A 15265-nucleotide genomic window follows, 5' to 3' on the forward strand; every position below is an offset into this window, starting at 1 on the left:
TCTATGCACAGAGTTGTCTAGTATTGGTTTGTCTGCATCTTTTTTCAAAGACAAACTGAGCCTTGGGGTCAGAGTTCAAAAAAAAAGCCCACGATTTTGTGCTCGGTTTGAGGTTTGACTGCCGCTACTAAAGAGCATATGATAGCTCTTTTGGTCTCTGAAAAAAATCTTTCTTTAGCTAAGAAGGGTATTGGTGCCTGAAAGTTTTGTCCATTTCTGGGGACACCTTTTCACCTTAGCTTCATCATGGTCAAGTGAATGAGTTCATCTCTCTCTAAAAAAGCTTGCCTCATTTACTTCTCCAGATCGTATTAGCCTCTCCTGGTACTAAGGAAGTCATGTATCTGATCACAAGATAGAGCAGATGGTTGCATGGACTTCTGCTGTGCTTGTGTGAGAAATGCTACCTTTGGTTAGGTGCTCTTAATTTTGCACAGTTAAAACCTGTTTATGACATGCTGTTCATTTTACATTGCATTTGCTTCCGAACTTACTGTAGGGAGAAATAATTTTGTTTCTTCTAATGGGAATAGCATGGGAAGGTCTAAAGCAAAGTTCTTCTGGAATTTCCCTGCTTTGAAGAAATGCAAATTCAGTCAAATTTGTGTAGTCATAGCCTTCATGCTTTTTTAGTTTGTTGCTATGAAAATTTTGTCGTATTATGTTCTGTTCATCTGGGTCTCCATCATGTGGCAACTTCTGAACACATCTCATAATTCAGTCAAATTTGAGTGGGTTGTAAATTGTTTTCCAGTGTAGTGAAGCCTGCCCAGTTTTATGAAAGTAGCTGAGCAGAGCAATGGGGAGACATTCTGATGCCTCTGTGGAGGGAAGGGCTACACTGTGGGCTTAGCCCTCACTAGAAACCAAGGAATTCCAGGGAAGCCTGGGGGGCTGACGTGGCAGACACCCCTGGTCATGGGAAGCCTGAGGGGGCAGTACCTTATTTCTTTAGCGATAGGAGGGGATCAACCTGTAAAACCAAACATCTGTAGAAGACCCAGGCTGCCTGATTGCCCTTGTCCCTGTTCTTAAGTTTGCTGTTCCCATCAGGCTGCCAGGTATGTATGCGTGTGTTCTCTTTGTGTTTTGTTGCAGAAACCCAAGCATCCAACAACAGGGCTAATTGCCATTACACTGGCATTTCACATATGCCATGAAGTCCACCTAGCAGGCTTCAAGTACGACTTCACTGACAGAAATAGCTCTTTGCACTACTATGGCAATGAAACCATGTCTCAGATGATGCAGGTAACTAACACTTGTTTGTGCTGAGAGAAATAGAGCTGGTAATTGGGGAAGGCAATTCAATATAGATAGAAGTGTGGATTGCAGTTCAGAAGGGCCTCCCACCTTCTCCTGGTTCAGCTGCTTGTGGGTTAACGTTGCTTGAATCTCTTCCTGTCTGCTGCTGTTTCTGAAAAATGTAGATACTGATCTTTGTGTCCCTTGTGCTGTACCATATTCTGCAGTGTCTGCATGAGATGTCCATTTGTGTGTTGTGTTCAGCTTTGCTGGTGTTTTCCTTAGGCTGCACAGCCCTTGTCCTAGAGACATCTTTGTTAGCGCTGTCAGCACATAAGCAATGTTGTTTCTTTTGGTGTTGTCTTTTTCCTTGGCACCTACTTCTACTGTATGTCATAGCTGTCAGACTCCTTAAAAGGCAGAAAGAAGAGCAAAGGGGAATGGAAGGAGTTAAGACCTATGAACTTGTATAGGTCTTGCATAGGAAAAGAACTGAATTTTGGAAACTCAAAGTAGAAAAGAAAAGCAGCTCTTGGAGGAGGCTAGGAAGAGAAGGAACTGCTTCCAGGAGGGGGAAGCCACAACTCAGCAGGAGAGGGAGCAGCAGGAGCCTTGAAAATACCAGGAATGCCTTCTCTTACCTCCTGCTTTGCTAAGACCATGCCTCTGTTTTCTTTTATATCTCTGCTCTTGTATTCATTTGTCTTAATCTCTGTATTTCAAGCCAACCCTGTCTTAGCCCTTCACTGCAGTGTGAAGTTTTCTTTGCCATTTGCCCAGAGCATATGGGTGCCATTTTCCTCCTCTTCCATTTGCTGAAGAGGAAGGGTAGAGACAATGCCCATAGGAGCCTTTCATGTTTTTCTCAGAACTCCTAGATGCCTCCTCTTCTGAGATAATTTTCCTCTGACACTGAACTTGTCCTAGTTTGGAGGCTCATCTCTGCAGGTGCTTTTCTGCAACATATACTAAGTTTGAGTAAGGCTGATCATTAGTTGAATAGACATCCATAAGTTTCCTAAAGTCTTGAAATTTTAAAAAACAAACTATTAAACAAAAATGTTCCTTTTAGTTCTTTAGTGGCAATAAATTGCAAATACTATACTACATCCGTGTAATCTTTTATGCAGTATACATATTATATTCGTTTTAATTTACAGGATTCGGTGTCTTTAAGTAAATTTACTTTCCTTGTGCTGCCCTCCACTAACCTTAGTGGTCTCCTCAAGAACCTGGATACAGCACAGAAGATGGGTTGCTTTGGGTTTGCTGAACCTAATTGGCAGGATGCATCTGAACTAGAAGTGTCTGATGTGCTTTTTCAAGAACCTGCACTGAGTTTTGACGATTACTCATTTTCTTACTGCTTGTGCTGTAAATGTTCTTACAGAGCCATTGTTCTGAATAAGCAGGGCAAGGATTTGGAAGAGTTAATAATGGAAGGATTTCTGTGAGCCCACATTTCACCTGTTCTTATCACCAAAGGATCATCCTTTTCAGTTGTGTCCTTATGAAAATATCTAATCTAGTTTTGAGCATCTTGTTTTCTTGGGAAGCTGCTAAGCCTTTGCTAAGAAGTCTTTCCCCAGACCTTTTCTGTTCTTAGCATCTTCCAAGTATCTCAGGTAATAGAAAGGAACAGCCAAGTGGTGCTGCTGGTTATAATTTGATTTTATAATTAATTTTATTATTCCCTCACATCTCTTTAGAATGAATACCACAACATCACTGCCGAGCAGAAATTTTTGAAGAAGCTTATAGACAAGAACTTTGTGATCAATTTGACATGAAAGCTGAATGGAAAATACAAAGAACAATCACTATTTTCAAGATTTGAAAAATGTTATTTTTTGTATGACATTTTTATTTTTTAAGTGCAACATAACTGTTTACTGTTTAAAGGAGCCCAGAAACCTCATCAAGGCAAAAACTTTTAACTGAGGGTAATGGACTGTTGCAAACAGAGTTAACTGAATTTCTGTGAAGCTATTTAATAGTGGGAAAACCGTGAAACTTTCAACTGAAAGTATCAGGGATATATAAAAATGTGATGTACATCACTTACTTATCAGTGAGAACGCTTTCCAAATGATTAATTCTCTGGAATACTTTTGTTTCTGATGTTGTCCTCCAAAAGAGTTCCACTGTCAGGAGACTGAGATGACTGGTGTTCATTCTGTAGGTGGATGTAAAGTCATGACTATCTGTCTTCTTGTATGAAAATTGCTTTAAAACTATGCATCTAAATCATTACTGTATGTTTTGGAGAAGGGGGAACATACAGACTGTACAGGTTTTGTTCTGCCATACTCCTGAGGAGAGGATGTCCACCTTCAGCTGAGCAGCCACAGCTTCTGCACTGACCATCAACTCTGGGCTTCTGTCTGCCTTTGCCGAAGGTGAAGACCCTTTGTCTGATTTGTGGAGATGTTGGTGTTGACGATGCTTGAGTTGTACCCATTTTATAGAATAATAATGCTCCCTGTGCTGTGCATCCAGTAAATTTTACAGTTGCTGACTTGACTTAAAAAAAAGGAATACAAAGACTGAAGAGCTGTCCGAACTACCTGTGTCAGCCCCCATACCACAATAGAAACAAAAGCTTGGACAGACATGTTCATGCCTGAGTTAAGAGTCAATGTTTGTTGGAGTCCTAGTTCTCCAGGACAGCATCTCATGCATTTTTTTTTGTTTGTTTCCTCAAAAACAGGTGGATTTTTCCAAATGAGTACAATCTCCTTCCTCAGATGTTGTAATGCATCAATACAAACAAGGAATACTCCCATTTTTGGCATTAGAGTGTAGTAGGGAATATCCAGGGTGTACTTCAGCTGAATTATCATTTGGCATCTGTTTACCTCTTCTGTGTTGATATTTAAGTTTGAAGTGTGTGGATGAACTTAAATCATTTAGCAGTGAGAACTTGCTCAAGATTTTAGTTGAAACATTTAATGGGAAGTTTATATTTCCTGTATTGGTTTGTCTCTGACAAGCCTGTGAATAAATGAAATCTGCTTGGGAACACGCTTGACAGCTATCAAAGAACAACAATGTGCAGTTCCAGTTATCTCACAGGACATTTATATAAAATTTTTATTTTAATTATGGCAGAATTTCTGGATGATTTTGTGGTTATCTTTATTAATCAAACCTGAAGAAAACGCAAATAAGTCCACTTAAAAAGTCTTTGAAGTTGGTAGGAATACCACGGTTGCTTTTCTATAAAATAATATAGAGAGGACATTTAGGAGGAATGCAAACAATCACAATATGAACATAAACCAGGGTATTTGTTATTTTCAGAAGGTGAGGATTGCAAGAGTGCTGAACACACTTTATTTTGCTGCAGCTATGGAGAGGAATTGCCATTTGGGAATTAGGGGGAGGGCAGTGTGGTCTGGAGAGGTGCCACAGCTGAAGGGAAGGAGGCTTGTGTTTTCACCCAGTGATTCCTGAGCTTTGGTCTGTGTCAAGCAAGCTGGACATACCTGAAATAACTTGAGATGTCAGGAAAATCTCTGGCATGGGCTGGGGAAGGATGCAGGTGTGTCCCAGCAAGGGACAGGGTGTGCCATGGTGTCTTGTCTGCTGCATGTCGCTTGGCTGCAGCTGTACTCCAGCTGTGTGCAGGGTGGCAGGTCAGGGTGTGGAGGAGAGGGAAGCATGTCCCCAGGTATTGCACCTGGGAAGCGTGTCCCCAGGTGATACTGGTGGTAGAAATGGAGGAAATCATAATTTCTTCACCAACTGGCAGAAGGGCTCTTAATTTTTTGTATTTCCTTTACTTTTTCCTGAGACTTTGGAGAGATTTTTGCTTGAAAATCTCAATACAAACAGGTGGGGTTTCACTCAAGAAAATAGTGACATTATTGTCTTTGTGTCTCTAAGAGCATTTATTTCTCCTGGTTATTTCAGTTAATTGAAAAGGTTTGTATGTGATTCTGCAGCCCCAGACCTACAGTGATTTAAACTCCTGACAGTAGTAATTCCACTGCAAAAGCTGCTGTGGCAAGGCTTTTTGCAGACATAGCAGTGTTCTCCAAGCTGTTGTTGTAGAGAAGCCCCTGGTAGATCTTTGATTGTGTTGAGAGCCAAGGCCAGCAGAAGTGGGGGGCTGCTCCTTCACCCTCAAAACCTGTGGTTGCTTCCGGAGCTAGGGCCCCCTGCTCTCCCAATGGCTGTTGCCACAGTCCAGCTGCATCCATGTAACATCTTGCAGGATGTTTTTCCAGGAGAGCTGTTGAATATGTTCCGGACACTGTGAGGAGAGTTTTTGTGATGGTGCAGACTGCATCCTTCTGCTTCTCCACCCCTGTCTCCAGTTCCAAAAAGTGGGTAGGGAGCTCTACTTTTGAAGATGTTATTTTCTCTGCTTTATTTCATCTCCAGAGATAGTCTTCCCACTAATCTAAACTGATTCCTTCTCCAATTTTTCTAGTAGGTTTTCTGCTTTTTTTGGGAGGATGGGATTTGGATTCTAGCTGTAGCAGATCAAATAAAGTAATTGGAAAAAAATAGAAGCCTCATGGCAAACAAATGGTGTCTCCCAAAATCTCTGTACTTAAAAAAATCCCTTTAGTCTTTTCCACTTTTGCCACATCAGCTTTTTGATCTCCCTAAAATATTTTTTAAAATAATGTTTGGTGTTCTCAATGAATTTAATATGTTCTCTACAAGCATTTATCCATATCAGCTGTTTCTTTTCATATCCTAATAAGCCCTTCCCATGGTACGGCTGACTTATTTTTCAAATTAAGCGGTATTTTGAGGGATATTTCTCTACCACTTCTGTGCTCCTGCCAGGGGTGTTGAGTCCACTGCAGTTTTTGTCCCTGGGTGACTGGGTAACATTTTGAATGAAACTATTCCCTCAGGATGAAGCCAAGAGCTGATGCTGCTGATAAACTATGGGGCGTTTGTGGTGGGGGTTTTTTGTTGTTGTTGAGTTTTTTGTTTGTTTGGGGTTTTTTGTTTGTTTGTTTGTTTGTGGTTTTTTTTTTTTTTTTTTTGAAAGCGTAGCTTGCAGGCCAGTAGCTTTTTTGTCATCTGTTATAAGCAGTGAGCCTAGTCATGAATTTTTCTCCCCACAAGTTGTAGGATCCTGTGTACACCAGCCCTGTAACAGCACCTGCTTCACGTACAGCATTCCTGCTGCTCTGCCTCAAGGACAGAGGCAGGAACACCCATATGTAGTGTGTTTCTCAGCAGTGATCACAAATTAGTGTCTCTTCTGTCTGGGCACACATTTTCACAGGTGTTTTGTAGTACCAAAGACTTGGGGCTTTTAGAATAATACAATAATGCTAGCATCAAATATTTAGATAGTTTCCAGGCCTGAGCTGCTATTAAGATTTTTTTTTTACCTTTTTGCCATTTCTGAAAATGAAATCTGCACTGAAATTTCCCTTTAAAAGCTATCTGGGGTTTTTTTAATCATATCAGGAGTGAAGCTGCCAGTTTTGAATCCCAGGGTGCTGCCAGCTGTATTTCTGTGTCTGATAATGGTGTAACTGTGTAGGTCCCCAGTGTCTCCCATCATTTTTCTATCTGAAGTCAGATGTTCTCCTCCTTTCTTATTCTTGTTCCTGTTCTCTGGCAGCTTGCTGAATTTACAGCAAAGGTGCTTCTGCATTTTATCTGCCACCCATCTCAAAATGCTGCAATGTCAGATAGTCACAGCTCTAAAATACCAAACTATGCACAGAACAGGCAGGATGACACATGTTGGCTGAAAGCTCTGTTTGGCTCAGACTTTCTGGAGGTTTCTTTGTTGGGAAACTATTATTTCCTCTGCTGTAATAATTAGGGAAGTCACAGACTATTGCACTAAATACGAATCTGAGAGTGTCTAAAAGATGTTCCTAAATGTATTCCAGATATTTCCAGTGACTACATAGGTGATAATAATACAGAATCACAACTTTGATGTTTAATTAGCATGTGGTACTTCTTGTTTCCAATGTCATGCTTTCCTTTTAGCAATGCTCTGGGGGAAGAGTATAAATACCTTCACTTTTAAGTGGACTCTGATTTTTAAGAACATACAAAGCTCAGCATATGTTTTTGGTATTGGGAAATACTTATTTTATTTGCCATTTGTCTTTAGTTTTATATGCCTTTGAAATGCCACGTGTATTTTGAGGAATTCTTAGAGTTGTTTCAAGTGAAATTTTGAATGCTACATATAGAAGGAGATTATTTTCCTGTGAATAAACTGTTAAAGACAGTGCCCTCAGACTTATTTTTGCAAGGCTGGTGCTCTTTCTGTGTGTGAGTGTGGATGTGTGGGCATGCCCAGGGCTGTTATTATTGGTGTGTCAAGTAAATGGTGTGGTCAGGTATGGTTTCAAGTTTTGGAACAAACTTCAGTGCTTTGTAGAGCAAAACAGCTGAAAGTTTTTGAACCTAGGTGGGCAGAGTTGTCCTGTGGCTAGAGATCTAACTCCAGGCGGAGTACAACCATAGCCGAGACATGTTTTTTTGTGGGTAAGATCAAGAGCAGCATCCTTGTGATTCGAATTTTTCATTGTATTTTGAATCTAGTTTGTCTTACTGTGAGCTGGTGGGGGACTGCTAAAATAAGAGATGAAGAACGAAGATGGTGTGCGATAAAAAATTTCAGAAGGGGAAAATGGCTTTAGATAGAAAGTGAGAGATGTTGAGTGCAGTATTTTTCCTTTGTGCAGTAAAAATGAGATGCTGAGGGCTTCAGGGAGTCCAAGGGAGATTCGGATAACAATTTTCTGGCACAGTAGGTATTCAGTGCATGGCTTTCAGTATGAACAGTTCAGGCGTTCACCAGCTTGGACGAAATGCTTGTCTTTGAGGAAGCCACATCAGGAGAGCAAGCACCTCTCCTCCTGGGCAGCCAGTTCTGCCTTTTCAGGCAACACAAGCCCTTAGCAGCAGCCTCTGTGGCTGATTCCTTGGCTGCCCCTCTGCCTTCTTCAGCTGCACTCCCATGTTGGCTCATGCTGAGCAGTATCTGTCCCCAGGGGCTACCTGAGGGAGTCCCTCCCTCTTCATGTACCCCCCAGACCCTGCTGTGCCCTCCCACCAAATGGGATGTGTTCCCTCTCTGGCTTAGAGCATGTTTTACCAGGAGATGGGAACTAGAGAATAGGGTGTATCTCTTAATTTCCCCCCCTATATCAGCCTGTCAGTGGTTTCCTTCTGATAGTTCTGAATGAAGACAGAATTGGTTTTTGGTTTTATTTTTAAAGATATTTAATAACGTATTTCTTTCAAATCAGTACAAAAATTTTAAATACAAAATTATTTGCTTTTGACATATCTCATATATTCTGGGAGCATACTGAAGTCACCAGTGTCTGGTAAACTGTTTGTCCATTCCTGCCACCATTCCATAAAATTTCTGAGATAAAGCACCACATTATATCACTTGAGTCCTTAGTCAATGTTAGACTGCATTAAACTCTGCATTTAAATAATGGTCATGCCAGTTAAATCCAATCTTAGTTCTGCGTGAAAAAAATCTAGTTCATTTTTGAATCAAAAGCAGTAGCGGTAGCTAAAGACATTGAAGAAGTGATGAGCATTTAACTCCTTGAACTAGTGCAGCCATGTGTGATGTACAGGGAACCACAGCAAGGTCCACTGCCCTTTGGAAACAGAACACTTTTTGAGGTGAGATTAGCACCACTGATGAGCAGACAGAGACTTCGTGCACAGAAGTCACTGTCCTCAAGTACAGAAAAGTATTGAGACCTGCAGGTTCTCCTTGACAACTGGTAACGTATAAATAAGGATTGGAAATCAGTTTTTAGATAGAACCAAGTTCTCAGATAAATTTGCGTGATCAGTATTGCCAGTAAAGTTATTGGTTGATCTCAAGCAACAAATCAGTTAAACAAACAAAGCTACTTCTGCTTTCCCTAGTCATTGCAAAAGCAAACTGATTCAGCTTTTGCTGAGTGGCAGAATAGGTGTTTCTTCTGACAAGCTAAATGGGTTCTTGGTACAAGCACAGAAATTCAAGCAAATTTATGCCACCCTGAAGTATGGCCATGTGTTGGCCAAAATGCCTCAATGACGTGGCACAAATAAATGGGGGAGATTTACCTCATCTACTTGAGCTGTGTGAATAGGGAACGGAGACTTTTTAAGTGCTGTGGCATTTGGAAGTGAAGCCAGCGCCTGCTGGACGCACTGGTGATATTTTAGATCCAGTGACTGCTGGAGAAGGCTCAGGGGGAATGATCATGCCATCAGGATTTCTCTTCCATCATAAGTAAATTGTTCAGGAAAAAAACTCACATGCAGGATTATTTTATTACAGGGGAAGGGAAATAAAAGTCTGCAGCCAAGGGAACCTTTGCTTGTCAGGTAGACCTGCTATAAAAAATCGAAGAAAACCCCCACCCAGACAAATAAGCCTCTCAATTTTTTAAAATATAGAGACTGACCTACTCTGCTTTAAGTCACTGTTTTTCGTCTCATAACTATGATCAAAGCAACAGGAGTGAGTGACATACACTGATTTGAACTTTAGTACTGAATTACTGTGAATGAAATTAAGTAAGCATGGCTTTGCAGAAATATATAATGTACAGCTAATATGTCCCCCTTGGGTGCAAAACAACTGTTTATGAACCTGATACACATCTTTAGATATGTTTGCCACACCTTTTTTTTATAACTAGCTGTGTATAATGTTAAACTTTGTATTTATTATTGTTTTTGTACAAGATGGTCAAATGGTCATAAAATGCACCTTTTGTTGTATAAAAGTTAGAAGCAGAGGAGAAAGGTTTTGATTTTGTGTGTGTGTTGTGTGTGTGTCTGTTTGTTTTACATGGGATACAATAAATACCCTGAAAAAGACGAATGAACGTACTGCCCGGCATAGAGTCCTGCCGCCTGCTCGGATGGCATCTGAACGTAAACTTTGTCTCCGTGCATCAGCTGCACCACGGCACTGCCCGAAGCCTGGTCCAGGAAGCCCTTCTTGTATTCGTCGTAGGTGTACATGAGCGGCTCGTTGTTCTTGTACAGCGCCACCCACACGTTGGCGCCTTTACAGTGGACGTGGTAGGCGAAATAGTAGACACCGGGGATCTCGCATGTGAAGATCCCCGTCTGGGGGTTGTAGTTCTGCCGGCCGTTGTACAGGAGCTTGTCGAACTTCACGGGCACCCCGACGCGGGGGAAGGGCGTGAGGAGCTCTGCCGTGAACGCGGGCATCTCGTAAACAATGCTACCAGCCTTGTCTTTCTTGCCCTTGTAGCCGTAGGGGGGCTTCAAGCCCTCTATCCCTGGTCCCACCTCAGGCAGGTATTGTCCCACAGCTGGTGGAGTGGGCGGGATGATGACCGGGGGACCTGGCGGCCCGGGAGGGCCCGGTGGCCCCTGGAGCCCCGGCTGGCCAGGAGGACCGAGCGCCCCAGGCTTTCCCGGGGGTCCCTGCAGCCCCGCAGCACCAGGTTTGCCTACCCCAGGAAAGCCAGGGGGGCCGGGCATGCCTGGCTCGCCCTTCGCCCCTGGCAGCCCAGGGGGGCCGATGGGACCACTGGGTCCCGCAATGCCCGGGATGCCCGAGGGGCCCTGAAGCCCCTGGGCACCGGGTAGCCCGGGCTCACCCTTTGGCCCCACAAGCCCCGGGACACCCGGCAGTCCCGGCAAGCCTTTGTGTCCGGCTTCCCCCTTGGGTCCTGTGGGGCCCGGCAGCCCCCGCAGCCCAGGGCCACCCACTTCCCCAGGAAAGCCTGGCTTTCCTGGAAAACCCTGCAGGCCGGGTTCCCCTTTGGGGCCGACTGGTCCTGGTGGCCCTACGGCACCCCCCTCCCCTTTAGGTCCTGGGAAACCAGCGGCCCCCGGGGGTCCCATGATGCCTGGCAGTCCTGGCTGGCCGGGTTCCCCTGGTGGCCCTCCCATGCCAGGTGGCCCCGCATGCCCCTTCTCCCCCTTCGGCCCCAGAGGCCCAGGCAGACCACCCACACCTCGCTCCCCTTTGGGCCCAGGGAAGCCTGGCTTCCCAACCCCAGGGAGGCCGGGGGGGCCCGGCAGGCCTGGCAATCCCTGCTCCCCTTTGCCACCCGGGAAGCCGGGCTGGCCGGGCATGCCATCCTGGCCTGGTTTGCCAATACCAGGTGGGCCAGGAGGGCCTTGGATCCCAGGGGCCCCTGGAGGCCCCTGCAGCCCCAACTCTCCTGGGGGTCCGGGTTTGCCCAGGGGTCCCTGTGGGCCAGGGAAGCCAACCATGCCGGGTTTGCCAATCCCTGGCAGTCCCACGGGGCCGGGGGGACCAGGAAGCCCAGGTGGACCCTTCAGACCTGGCAAACCTGGGATCCCAACCCCCTTCTCCCCTTTTGGCCCTGGGATCCCAGGGATTCCTGGTGGCCCCTTCATCCCAGGCTCACCCTTTGGCCCTGGTTGCCCCTGCAGCCCCGGAGCACCCGCCTTCCCTATGCCAGGAAGCCCATGAGGCCCTGGTGGTCCTTGTGGTCCGGGAATCCCCATGGGCCCAATCTCCCCCTTCGGCCCCATCTCCCCTCTTGGCCCTGGGGGCCCCATGACCCCTGGTTTTCCTGGCATCCCTGGCAAACCCGGCTTTCCAATTCCTGGGTATCCTTGCGGGCCTGGTTTTCCTTTGGCTCCTGGTACACCATGACCTGGTAATCCTGGTGGCCCTGGTGGCCCTCTTGGTCCAGGCTCACCTGGGGGACCTTGTTCACCCCTCAGACTGCGTATGGGAATTTCTGGGAAGAAAAGAAGAAAGGGCCAGAGGAAGAGATAAAAGGTGAGTGCAGTCACATCCTTCAAAAAGCAGGCAGTTTTGAATTGAATATGCTTTTAATGATGCCTTGTGGTTTTGTGGTAGACAGAGACAACTAGCGAGTTACAGGTTGGTGTTGAGAATTAAAGAGGATGTTACTGTTTTTCATACTCCAAACTTCCATGCGTGCTTCTGTTACCACAAAGTAATTACTGTGCATCATATGTAAAAACCATTTGTGCTTTGGTGGTGTTTTCTACCTATACAATCTTAAACAGCAAAATCTGCATTTTGTCCCACATTGCGGTAGATCAATCTACCTTTAGAAGTTTTTACAGGAAACTCAGTGCTCTCATGCTGTGGGAGGAATCCTGGCATAAAAGTGCTTTTTCTGGATGGGCATAAATAAGCAAGATCAATTAAATAAGATTGTATTAGTAAGTTTATACATAAGGTGTATCTGTATTTTCCCCAAGGCTTTGGTTCCCATTAGAGTATTACTGGAAACCTGCAGCCTTAATCAGTGTTGCTCTTTTGGCATAGCTATGTCTAGTTATGGCTCTTCTAAACACTTTGCAAAAGGTTTTTATTGTTGAAACCCACATTTTTGTGTATGTCACCACTTATCATTGCAGGTCAGGGTGGGGAAGTTGCTGCTGGGGTTGGTTGCTTTTCAAGCTCCTTCTTTTTGGGTTAATGGAAACTCTTTCTGGCTCTAAAATGTGTAAAAAAGTGAGAGATTTGGGGAAGGACGGGAGATGAGGTTTGAGGGCAGACCTCTGCTTTATGGGAGGCAGAAACCTTCCCTCTCTGCACATGTTGTGTTTTATGCACATCAAAAATCTTTGCTCATGGGGTAGGTTGATTTTTCTACAGCTAATGGTTCTTGTTCAGACACTCCAAAAATAGGCCCTGAAATCTTCCATTTCCCTGTGAAGTCAGTGGAGGCTGTGGTTAGCTGGGGCCTCAGTAGGACAAAGTTACCCAGTTTGTCTGCACTTGTACAGATGCTGGTGGTCCTCACAAGAATTTTATGACACTGGGTGTTCCTGGTCACCCTTTGTATTTTGGACTTTTTTTTTTGTTTTAAGTACCTTAATACTGTCCAATCTTCCTTTACTGAATAGAGAAAGTGCTTGTACGTGTAGACCTGTGCATTAATCCTCTGTACTTCCAATGCCTCTGTTACACCCATAAATAACCTACAGAAAGAGGACTCCAGAGTCTGTAGAGAAATTGTATGTTTTTATCCGCAAACCTCAAAATCACAGGGTCTGGACAAAGTCAGACAAAACAGTGATGTTCCCATAAATTTAAACCTTGGGGCTCTTAGTTCATATGTGTGCTTGTTCCAGTGAGAGTGGGAGCACATCCAGACAGGACTCTGAGCCATCATTTGAAACCCCATCAGAGGGTCTCCTACAAATAGATGGGACAGCAAGGCTTTTCCTAGAGTTGAACAGTACCTGAGCAAACCTGTATGCTGGAGGCTGATTGCAGGTAGGGCTGCTCAGAGGCTGTGCTGCAGCCCAGAGGATGACTGTGGTCTTGTGCTGGTGACTGTGAGCTGCCCCACAGCTCCCATGAACCTGTTTTGTCCACCTGTGGCCAGGTATGAGCCTGGCCAGCCCTTTGGGCACAAGGGTGCTGTGCCCAGCCTGCAGCAGCAGCCTGCTCCAATGTTAAATTTCCCCATGGCACACCATATGGGACCATGCAGGAGTGGAGACCTACCTTTCTCTTTCTTGGGAGCCATATCCTTGCCGAGCATGGGCATCTGTGGGACCTCCTTCCTGTACTGGGGCAGATGGGGGTACTCCTTCCTGTAGGGCATGCGGGGTACCTCCTTGCCCAGGTGCTGCATTGGGATGCCTTCTTTGCCCAGCGGCATGTGAGGTACTTGTTGTCCAAGGGGTTGGTACTGGGGCACCTGAGGTGGCAGCTGCTTGATCCCATAGTAGGCACCACCTTGAGCAGACTTCACCAGCTCTAGGTAAACAGTGACAGCCACTACCAGCAGCTGCATGGGGAAGAGCAGCATGACCATCACCTGTGAAAAGCACCACAAAACACACAGATGGAAGATGTTTTTACATGTTGTGCATTCCTCATTAGGGCAAGCTGTTCTATTTTCTGCAGCAAACTGGACCTAAATCTCTGCAAAGTGGCCCTGGTTTGTGTGCTGCCCTGGAGGATATCCTGCAGCAGGTCTGTATCTGATTTATTGGAGGGTCTACTCAAGCACTGCTATTACAGCAAATGCCCTTCTATGTATTTAGTTTTATGCCACCCCAGAGGAGCCCTCTGTGGTTACTCCACACAGGGGCCTGCTCCCAGTTTGCTGCCTTCTCACCTGAGCTTTGGGGAGCTCTGCTGCAAGCTCTGGCACATGGGAAGAGCAGGCAGGGGATGTGGGGATCTCCTGAAAGGGTTCTGCCCAAGAACGTGTATTGTCGGTTCCCCTTCTTCTTTCCACAGCAATGAAAGCTCTGTTTCTGAGCTTAAATCTGTGCTTGGGATTGTACCCTCTGGCTGCAGTGTCCAAGGGCTGTCTGTTTCTACCACAGCTCCTTGCCAGCTCTCCTCTTAGCTGGGCTGGGATCCTCTTGGCCTCCTCCCAGAAGGAATGGGCCTGCTTAGGCTGCCACCACTCCAGGTAGGATCAGCCTACCTGGAGTGGTGGCAGCCTAAGCAGGCCCATTCCTAAGCAGGCCCTATTTTCTGAAGGTCTTCCCCACTGTGGATCCTGGCCCATTGCAAGGCAGCCCATCCCAGCACCTCACCAGTCCTGCTAACACAACAGAATGGGGTTGGGCTTTCTTTCTTCTTTATCAAAATGTTAGCTTGGGACTTCTTGTCCCACCTGTTGCTGGCTTTTCTTTTTGCAGTTAAGGGCACTACCATCAGCTGAACAGCAAATTAGGAACCAGGAACTCCCTCAAGTAATGTAAATTAGGGGACAGCACATGGTAAAAAGAGACTCTGTGTGTTGGAGTATTTTGGCCCACAGCCAAATCTGGCAAGCAAGTCTTAACCTTTCAAAATACATATGGCAGTTGCCAAACCTGATGGCTGTTGCCACTGTTCCTTTTTTCTACCCTGCAAAAATGCCTTGCACCCAACCTGGGTGCATTTCCAGGTCATTTCTGCTCCAGAGCTTTGCCAAATTACTTGTCAGGACTTGCTCCCAGCAGCTGCTGTGTTCTGGTGTGATGAGGGTAGCCTGAAGAGGCAGCAAGAGCTTTGTGTCACCTGCTTATTTTTCTGTCCTTCCGTAGCAGCCTG

The 15265-nt window shown here is 45.3% G+C and overlaps 3 protein-coding genes across 9 annotated transcripts in view; 2 read left to right on the plus strand and 1 right to left on the minus strand.

Moving 5' to 3' along the window:
• The window catches only part of ST3GAL6 (ST3 beta-galactoside alpha-2,3-sialyltransferase 6), a 42450-nt gene extending 34976 nt beyond the window's left edge, over positions 1-7474 (plus strand). For 3 of the 4 annotated variants that reach the window (XM_071433413.1, XM_071433414.1, XM_071433416.1), the window contains 2 exons: positions 1099-1251; positions 2955-7474. In XM_071433413.1, coding sequence (XP_071289514.1) covers positions 1099-1251; positions 2955-3035 — 234 coding nt within the window. In that variant the 3' untranslated portion in view covers positions 3036-7474. The remainder of the gene's footprint in view (positions 1-1098; positions 1252-2954) is intronic. The other variant, XR_011680149.1, reaches the window with a different exon arrangement.
• Positions 1-15265, plus strand: part of DCBLD2 (discoidin, CUB and LCCL domain containing 2) — a 428333-nt gene that overhangs the window by 2474 nt on the left and 410594 nt on the right. Inside the window, exon 1 of one of the 2 annotated variants that reach the window (XM_071433401.1) lies at positions 1121-1251. The exons of the other annotated variant lie outside the window; for it this stretch is intronic. The gene's annotated coding sequence lies outside the window, so the exon portion shown is untranslated. Of the gene's footprint in view, positions 1-1120; positions 1252-15265 lie in introns of those variants that run through there. 2 annotated transcript variants of the gene reach the window in all.
• Positions 8419-15265, minus strand: part of COL8A1 (collagen type VIII alpha 1 chain) — an 87622-nt gene continuing 80775 nt past the window's right edge. For all 3 annotated transcript variants that reach the window (XM_071433395.1, XM_071433397.1, XM_071433398.1), the window contains 2 exons: positions 13715-14030; positions 8419-11963 (listed from right to left, as the gene is read on the minus strand). In XM_071433395.1, coding sequence (XP_071289496.1) covers positions 10057-11963; positions 13715-14027 — 2220 coding nt within the window. In that variant the 5' untranslated portion in view covers positions 14028-14030 and the 3' untranslated portion in view covers positions 8419-10056. The remainder of the gene's footprint in view (positions 11964-13714; positions 14031-15265) is intronic.

Source organism: Agelaius tricolor, unplaced genomic scaffold (assembly GCF_023055355.1).
Source record: "Agelaius tricolor isolate 1412-34295 unplaced genomic scaffold, bAgeTri1.0.p SCAF_9, whole genome shotgun sequence".
Classification (NCBI taxonomy): Eukaryota; Metazoa; Chordata; class Aves; order Passeriformes; family Icteridae; genus Agelaius; species Agelaius tricolor.